The 9,739-nt window shown below is 45.0% G+C and overlaps 1 protein-coding gene across 1 annotated transcript in view; it reads right to left on the bottom strand.

Moving 5' to 3' along the window:
• Positions 1–8,498, bottom strand: part of Ak5 (adenylate kinase 5) — a 151,007-nt gene extending 142,509 nt beyond the window's left edge. The window contains exons 1-2 of the mRNA XM_038310900.1: positions 8,439–8,498; positions 1,383–1,569 (exon numbers count right to left, since the gene is read on the bottom strand). Of these exons, the coding sequence (XP_038166828.1) occupies positions 1,383–1,569; positions 8,439–8,498 (247 nt within the window). The remainder of the gene's footprint in view (positions 1–1,382; positions 1,570–8,438) is intronic.
• Between the last annotated feature and the right edge of the window lie 1,241 nt (positions 8,499–9,739).

The raw sequence follows: 9,739 nt of genomic DNA on the forward strand, positions 1-9,739 counted from the left end.
TGGTTGCTGGGAATTGAACTCAGGACCTTTGGAAGAGCAGGCAGTGCTCTTAACCTCTGAGCCATCTCTCCAGCCCAGTGTAATATTTTCTTGACCACAGTCTATAGAAAGGTCTATCTAATGATTAATGAAAACATAATTAGCAGCACAATGACCACCATGTGGACAAGGAAGGATGCTTCTCGCTCTGGAGATATCTCTGAGGGAACAATATTTCTACTTTTCTCTTATTGAGTTTCTTAAAAATTAGCACACATGACTTTTTTCCTACACCACATTCAAATCAAATCTAACTGGGTCGTGACTGTTGAGGCCACACAGACTAAGCATTGCTTTATTTTTGCATTTATGAAAATTGGTTTCATGCTTTTGGTGGGCCAGAAACTTCTGTGAAACAGCATTTTAAAATCTGTTTTTATTATTTATTTATGTGCATTTCTGTGTGGGGTATGCACACATGAGTGCAGGTGCGTGAAGAGGCCAACAGAGGGCAGTAGATCCTCTGGAATGGGACATACAGGCAATTGAGAGCTGCCAGCCATAAGTAATGGGAACTGAAGCCAGGTTCTCTGGAAGAGGAGGAATCGGTCTTAACCCTTGAACCATTTCTTCCAACCTCACTGTAGAGCAAATTTTGAATATGGCTTAAATTTTAAAGATATTGTCATGGTCATGGAGAAGAATTAGTTTAGCGTCTCCTGATTGGAACCAGTTTCACATTCGCATACTGTTATACTCATGACTTCATTCAGCCAAAAAGGCTGATTGACCCATGGTTTCTGAAAAATGCACACTTCAGAATGAGATTGGAAAACTCGACATTGCTCCAAAAGACTATAGCTTCCACTTCTCACCTGACATGGTCAACCAATTCATCTCTGCGTCTTTCACCCAAGTGACAAATCTATTGTGTTCAGTAGTCACTTAGTAAATCTTTATTAAATGAACCTTAGAAGGTATCCATGCACTTGTGTAAACACACTAATGTGTACCCTATTCTTGGAAGCAACATTAGTGAGCAGTGGCTCTTTCTGACCACTCAATCAATGCTGAGTTGTTACATACTAACTACCAATTTGATCCACATTCTACTGTATATCTGGGGAAAGCCTATTTGCAATTTTAAAAAATAAAGCTGTAATTCTTAAATTACATTGCAAAATAATGAATTTGGTAATATAGATTCTGTATAAACTTACAGACAATTGCCAGTGTGTTGCTTTCCCCCTTATCACAGACGGTTAGAATTAGTAGCAGAAATAGATAAATTCTGCCAGAGCACTTAGAAATCCAATCATTAAAAGTGCTCTCTCCAGCCTGCATGGTATGTTTTTGAGAGACCTGCTCTCCTGTGAGATGTCATCCTTCTGTACACACATTACCGTTTCTGAGGAAGGATCTCCGAGACTGTCCTCCGTTCAGTGGCGGTAATGTCTTCTTCTCCTGGCTGACGAACGTGTCCCATTTCACCTTCTCACAGCCTCCTAGCTCCTTGACTTTCTGCAAACAACTTTCCAAGTACTCTATGGGGTCTTCCGGTTTGGAACACATCAAGCCATTCAAAAGGCTCTGAAATACATATATAAAGTAGAAATAAAATCTGTTTTGGCACTGTGTTCTAGTTTGCTTTCTGTTGCTGTGAGAGACATCATGACCGTAAGCGTGGGAGAGAAAGGGTTCATTTGGCTTACACTCCCACATCACAGTCCATGGCTGGACTCAAGCAGGAACCCGGAGGTAGGAACTGGAGCAGAAGCCATGGAGGAAGCCAGCTTGCCCCTCATGGCTTGCTCATCCAGCTTTCTTATATAATCTGGGATCACCTGCTGGGGAGAGGTTGGGGGGTGGCACCACTCCCAGTGAGCTGAGCTCTCCCACATCAATTACTTTAATTGCTAATGAAGACAATGCCTCACAGGTTTGCTTCCAGGCCAACGTGATAGAGGGAGTTTCTCATCCGAAGCATCGCTCTTCCTAGATGACCTTAGCTTGTATCAAGCTGACAAACTCACCAGCAAGCATCAGCTTTGGTAAAATGTTGTTATGTCTTATCTCTAAATTCTGGGTTGTCTTCAGCCTTTTCATTTGGTTTTTTGTTTGTTTTGTTTTGCTTTTTCTTTCATTACCCAAAATAATGGATTTTATAATGCTATTTTCATACCTATATGTGTCTCATTGTGTTTTGGTCATGTCTGTACCCCATTACCCTCTCTTGGCTTCCCCTCCCACTGGTCCCCTCCTACTCTCAAACGATCCTTGCATGCCATATGTATTTTTCTGTATAGCTAAGTCTCGATTCCATCCATGATACAAAATATGCACTATTGGTTATTTCCCCTCTTCCCTCTTTCCCTTTAGTCCCCTTTCTCCTCACAGACAGCTCCCCTTGATATTCATGACATTTACTTATCTGTTTAAATCTAGTTTTACATTAAATGTAATGTTTAAATGTAATGTTTTACATTAGCGAAAGCCTATGGTATTTGTCTTTTCGGTCTGGCTTAGTTCACGTAACGTGGCCTCCAGTTCCAGTCATGTCTCCTGTGTCCCTGAAAGTTAGTTTGTTCTTCTGTATAAGTAGTTAAAACTCCATTGTGTATTTATACCACATTTTAAGTCTATACATATGTAGATTAATATCTGTCCAAGTTTTCTGTACCTGTGAGTTTGACACAGTCCAGAGTCATCTGAGTGAGCCTCAGCTGGAGGGTAGATCAGACTGTCTGATCTAGGAGATTACCTAGGAGATTATCTCGATTGATTGATGTGGGATGCATTTGATGCAGGTACTGTACCAACTGAGCTATCTTCGAGTTCTACAGTGGCTACAGTAATTTGCATCCCCACAAGAAGCTTATGAGGGTGGTCTTCCTCCAAGTCCCTGTGCATCTTCTCCAGCACTCCCTCAATTCCCTCGCCGCAGCCTTTCTGACCAGGGGAGATGGAATCCCAGCATGGAGAAGACTTGCCTTTCCCTGATGACTAAGAATGTTGACCACTTTTTTTGTTTACTTCTTTCTGCAATTTGGATTTCTTTTGTGAAATGTCTATGCAGTTCTTTTGTATGTTTATTGATTAGAGAATTTGCTTTGTCGGTGCTTAATTTTATGATTCTTCAAATATCCTACGCGCTAACCCCTTGTCAGGTGTATGGCTGGTCAGTTTCTTTCTCTATTCTGTATGCTGTGTCTTCACTCTCTTGTTTCCTTTGCCTAACAGAAGCATCTTAATTTCATCGAATCCTGTCTGTCAAGTCTTGCTCATACTTCTGGAACTACTGATTCCCTCCACAAGAAAGCTCTTGCTTATGCCTAGATCATGATGGAACTTCCTGTTTTCTCTAGCTGTTTCAAAGTTTCATGTTTTGCATTCTGTAAGGACTCGGATCTATTCTGAATTGTTTCTGTTTTTTTGTTGTTGTTGGGGTTTTTTTTTGCAAGACGAGAGATGCATATGTGATTTCATTCTGCATATGGATATCTACTTTTCCCAGTACCGTTTGTTAAAGAGGCTGTCTATGCACCAATGTTTGTTTGGACCAAACTTGTCAAAAATTGCATGTCTGTAGCTTCACGAGTTTATTTCCAGACCCTCTATTTTATGAGGTTGGTCTACATGTCTGTTTCTATGCCTTTATTACACTGTTTTGTTGCTAGGGCTGTATAGTATAATTTGAAACAAGCAGATATAGCGTTATCCTCACAATTGTTCTTTCTGTTCTTTTAGTAAACAATTTGAATTGAAACAGTGATTTGACTGGGGATTTAAGATAACCCCTTAAATTATTGACCAATTTGTTGTGTTTTGTTTGGTTTGAGTTTTTTAAATAGGGCCTCACTATGGAGTCTTGGCTAGATGAGACTCACTATGTAGACCAGGCTGGTCTCAGACTTACAGAGATCCACTTGCTTCTGTTTCTTGAATTCTGGGATTGAGGGTTTAATCACCACACCCAGCACCAGCAAGCTTTCAGCTCAGCATTCTCTGCCTTTCAATTAGCAAGGCAACTGTGCAGTTAGATACAGGAAATGCCAATCAAAGCAAGGGTATCGTGGGAAATATTTCTGTCATTATCTATGATTTGCTGCCCTAAAGTCTTATCCTGTCTTTATTAAAGTATTAAGGCTTAGCTCTGCTGTGAAGAGGATTTTGTTTGATAGGATTTTAAAAATGTGTTTATACGGTGCCTACGACGAACTCCACGTGTACACACACTCAACAATGTTGGCGCTATTTGTTACCTAGGCTGGCCTGTGGACCCTTTCTTTCGTGTTCCTATGGGACTCATGATGAAACAGTACACTTGCCATTTATATTGGAGCAGTGGTTTATGCATCAGCCTCCCAAACTAAAAGATTTCATCAAGACAGTAGGCCACACCCACTTCTTAGTTGTATGTACCTGATACTCTCCCTAGTATATGGTATATACGTGTTGGAGTTTTAGGAGTCCCTAGAATATGGTATATCATGTTGGAGTTTTAGGATTAGGACTAAAAGATAATTCCAAATTCAAGTCTAAGAGATGATTCCAAACTCAAGTCTAAGTGAGACTTAACATTGAAGTGAGGGGCTCTAAAGATTGCTCCGTGGTTAAGATGTCTCTGTTGTTCCTGTAGGGAATCCAAGTTTGGTTCCCAGCACACACATCTGGCAGCTTACAACTGCTTATTCCAGCTCCGGGGCATCTGACAACTTTTGCCTTCATGGACACTGCACTCATGTGCATAAAACCAAATACACACACACACACACACACACACTTAAAAATAATAAAAGCTAATCTAAAACTTTAATGTCAGATTTCCGAAATGCTGACTGATATGCAACACATCTCTCTACCGGATCTGTTAAGATTGTAGAGGGAAAGTGTGGGCTTACATGTTTTTAATTCATGATGCCTTGTAGAAGGCAAGAGGTCCGTGTGCTCACAGACAGCACAAAAGACCCAGAACTGTTAAACACTCGGGCTTTGTTCTTCAGTGGAAGACACTGACACCTGTTCACCTGGACGGCTGGAGTGGACGCTGTCTGATATCCACGCTTAGTGGATAGCCTATGGAGCCAGCCTTCGCCAGCATTGTCTCTCAGGCAATAGAATCCATCCTTACACTTATTGCAAACCTGTCCTCCCTCGCCCCTTATCCTGACTGCTGCTGCAGTCAAGAGAACCCACTTGTGTGGAAAAAAACACAGGGACCTTTCTAAAGAGATGTGCTTTGCAAAGGCGTTTGAATGTAGCTATGCCAAAAGCTTTGTTGTGAAAATTGTCATAAGAAAACTTTCTCCAAAGTTTTTGTGTTTGAATATGCAAAAAATAACCTGCTTGGTATCAGACTCGACATTTGAACCAGCGCTAAGTCGGGCTGAACCTGAGCTTCCTTGTCACCTCATTCAGGTTGCTTCATCGTCAGCCATACCGTCTGCAGGGACCCCTGAAGTGTGTGACTGGTGGAAATTTACACATACCAGTTTCCAAAACTTCTACATCTGGAAATGCTGACTCGTAGGAGCTGGTCTGATGTGCGAAAATGTTTTCATTTCGCCTGTTTCATGGAACACAAATTAGTCTGACCTATATATACATTACTAACATATAAGGCATGTACCCTTGGGAAGGTTGACAAACCCTAAGACAGCTTTTGATTTTTAAATCAGTATTGTTCCATTTCCCCAAAATGGCAGGCAGTTCCTACTAGATTCCTTTGTTTTCTGAAGTTCCAAATGGGGTGGGTTTCGGTGTGCAGCTCCATTGGATGAGTTCAGCCACTGAGGGGGCAGAGAAAGCGTCATCCAGTTTCTGTGAGGCAGGTTAGCTTCCCACACTTCTGCTATTCTCTGGGCCGGAGCCAACTCGAGGGCCCTCTTGGGTGCACGCTTCACTTATGTGTACAGTGCTGTGGGCAGCACTACCTCTGTTTCTGGGGTCAAGAAATCATGTTCCAGGGATAGTAGTGACTAGCTTAGCTTCAGGACTCCAAGCCAGTTTCTCATGGTAAACTCAGATAATCTTCCTTGTACATCTTACAAAAAACATGGGATGGAATGAAAGAAAACTCCAGATTCTACGTTCCTCATATATAAGCCAACCAAAATATTGACATTTAAAAATCCCAGCCTCTAATTTTGTCTTTTCCTAAAGCTTAATTAAGTTAGGTGCGTGTATGTAATGGACGTTTTCTGACTGGGAGACAGATATTTCAAGTTTTCCTACACAAAACTAACTCCTGAGGGTCATTGACTTTTAAAGTGGAAAATGAGCTTCACATTTTCACTGATAATTTAAGATAATTTAAGTCCTTTTTCTAGTGGCCAGCAGCCCAGGGTGACGATAACTAGTAGATGTTATTTCTTCGTTTCTGGGTTAATCCTCTGAAAATGTGAATAATCTATTTGGACTTTTGATAGCATTCAAACTAATCGCCAAGTCTTTGCTCTAAGGTCCAAGATCAATACTCAAATTACAAAGCTCGGTAGAATTAGGAACACAGCAAAACCTGCTGAAAGTGTTTTTTTTTGTTTTTTTTAATTTAATTTTAAAGTGGAGGTATGAATCCAACAGATTCCCTATGCCACCCAAAAAAACCCTAGAAGTTTTCTTTTGGTGCTACATAGATGTATTCATGTGTTACCTGACCTTTAATGGCATGTGTTATCTGTGACTGGGGTTTTGGCAGCCACCTGCTTAAACTTTATATACTTAGAACAGTGTGGCTTTGGCACAGAAAATCCATTTTAGAAACCTGAGGTGTTTGATGCTTGTGGCCTGTGCTCATCACAGGGACAATCGGGTCCTGCTTCCCTCCAGACTGGGCACAGCAGACTCCTCTCACTGTTCAGAAGGAACCACGAAGTCACTGGCCCTCTCCTTCCAGGCTTTTGCAGACCAGAACTCAATCCCAGCACACTGCATTAGTGCCTCTCAAAAGGAAGCCAAAAGCTGACTTCCTTGTAGGTGTGTGCACTATTTTGAGATATTCCATTCATATGCAGAAAAGCCAATGAAAAGCTTGAAGCCCCAACAACTCCTGTCATAACTTATCTGCACACACAGTGTAGAGTTTTGTGACCAGGGCATCCAGGTTTTCTGTAAGTTACGTGGCACCAGGGAAGAGAGCACTTCCCACATTTTGGAGTCAGGAGGCTCGCCTACCGATGCATCTATCATTCTTTCAGAAGTGTAGAAATAAAACTCGTTTCAGTCTTAGCATTTATGATTTAAAAACTAAATCTTTTCGCTCTTCATTTCCATATTTACAAAACAAGGCAAAAAACATTCAAAGTACTGTAATTATGGTATCCTGTGTTAAAGATAGGGTTTCTTTGGGGGGGGGTATAAGGGATTATTGTAAAAATTATTTTCTTGAGATACACTTTCCTTTGAACAGAACAAACAGGAAAAGGAACAATGCGTGGCCTGTAGTTTATTGTATTAGTCTATCATTTCCTTTGAAAATGGAAGGCCAGGTTTTTTGAGGGCTCAGCCTATGAAGGTTGGCTTGGTGCCATTCTTTTTTAAATTTTATTTTGTCTTGTAATCTTTGGATTTAGGGGTGTTTTGAAATCGAGTATGGGAAGAAGAAAACGAAGCAAGACTTCTCTCCGGGAGGGCCGCTGTGGCGTGAGCAAGGTTCCCACATTCTTTGAGTGCCACCGCATCCCCTGGTCCCTGGTGCGGATGCTGGGGCTAAACCAGCAGAGGCTAGCAACAGGAGTCGCGCCTGGCGCCTGTCTGGCCGCTCCCAGTTCGACCCAGTCTGTGTAGGTGGGCGGGAGGGCTGGGGCTGAAGGCTGAAGCCGGGAGGAGAGACTGGATCCAGCAAACGCGCTCAGGAGTTCATTGACTGGCATAGAGCGTCACCGACCCGGGAGGTAGTGCTACACTTGAGTGTGTGTGTGTGTGTGTGTGTGTGTGTGTGTGTGTGTGTGTGTGTGTGTGTGTGTTGTGTGTTTCCGTCCCCTTCTCCATCCCTCTCCTCAAGCTGCCCACCCTCTCCCCCTACCCCGGCGGGAGGGTTGCTTCTTCCATGCTTCCCCTTCCCTGCAAAGGTCCTAACTCTGGACCCTTCAGCTTCCTGTCCTGGCTCCATGTGGGAGACTGTACTCTCACCTGGCTTGACCCTCAGCCCCAGAGAGTGCTGCCAGGCCACGGTCCCCTGTCCACTCTGGGTACCCATCTCTGAGGGATGCGCTGGAAGCAGCCTACATCCAGAACCTGGCTTGAAGAGGGAAACTTGATCCCAAGATGTGGGTTTCGAAACCCACGTTTGAAAGCGACCCTAGCAACCCGCGGGAAAGGCGACTTGTCTGGGGAGAGAGGATCTCTAGCTTCTGTGAACACCTTCACTAGGTACCCCGCACCGGAAGGTGCGGCCAGACGCTGGCCCTCCGAGTCCCTGGGGTGGCCGCTGGGAACCCTTCGGCCACCCAGCCTCTTACCTCAAAAAGCTGAGGAATGTCCCTCCGGGCCAGGTACTCCTTGGCGTCGTTGGTGTTCATGTCTGTACGGCGCGTGCCGTGCCGTGCCTTGGGGCGCAGGCGGAGAGGCTACCGGAGCTGGCGGGGTGCAGCCCTCACTTGGATGCGCGCAGGCCGGGGTCCCCTCGGCGATTCCAGGGCAGCTGTGCTGTCCGCGCTCCCGCCGCCCCCGCGTCCGCGCGGGTCCCCCAGTCAGCAGCGAGCAGCCGCTGCTTCCCGGGTACAGGCAGCGCGAGCGCCAGGGGAGGGGCGCGGAGGAGGACCGCGCGGCCGACGCCACCAGCCGCCGCCTCCCGGCTCTGCGCTCTCGGCCCGCGTCTCCCGAAGCCCGCTGCAGCGGCCGCCAGTCACGCTGCGCGGGCGGGCGGGCGCGGGGCGCGGGGGTGGGGACACGCGGGTTGCAGTCGCTCCCCAGTCTGCAGCACTGCCGGGACACCCCGGAGCCAAGGACCGGGCAATTGAAACATGCTACATTTTCACTTACACACACACACACACACACACACACACACACACACACACACACACACACACACACTACTCTGAGGTTCCCGCCTCCCGCCCCCAGGAGCTCTTCTCAGAAAAAAAGAAAAACAACAACAACAACAACAACAACAAAAAACACAGAAAAACACACAAGTAGAGAATTCATATATTCTTAAAGTTAATGATCTTTCAATGATGGGGAGTTGGGAGTGGGGGAGAGGTTTCCGTATTACTCGTTTAAGTACCCAGTCGTTAAGAAAAGTTTGTCTAGCTGGTTTCACGTTTCCTTAAACATTTGAGTAGGAGGTCTGAAATCATTAGGAGAAGAATTAGGGAGTGGCCAAAGAATCCCTTCCGCTGGGAGAAGCCTGCTTTAAACTGTGGTCACTGGCCCTATCGGAACCTCCCCTGAGGAGATGTCCAGTGAGGTGGACTGGTGTCTACCCAAGGTGGGGGGGGGGGGGGTCTAGACCGTCCAGTGAAGATCGCTCTCCACCAAGGTGCGCCCATCCTCCCCAGCTTCCAAGATGACTCATGTATCACATAAGAAGTCTTTTCACAGCCTCTGAGAGATGCTCTGAGCTTCCCCTGGATGTGGCCTCTAATGCTTGCAAGAGCCCACTCTGCAGGAGGGTATGTGGCAGAAAGGAAGGGGGAAGCTACAGACTGCTGGCGGCTGGGATCTGGTGGAAAGCCACACTTTAAACACTTCAAGTTCAAAAACTCACTGCCTGAATGTCTGTTTCAAGTTCATCTTAAAAGAGTTTTTCCTGGTC

The sequence above is a fragment of the Arvicola amphibius genome, chromosome 14 (genome assembly GCF_903992535.2).
Source record: "Arvicola amphibius chromosome 14, mArvAmp1.2, whole genome shotgun sequence".
NCBI classification, from domain to species: domain Eukaryota; kingdom Metazoa; phylum Chordata; class Mammalia; order Rodentia; family Cricetidae; genus Arvicola; species Arvicola amphibius.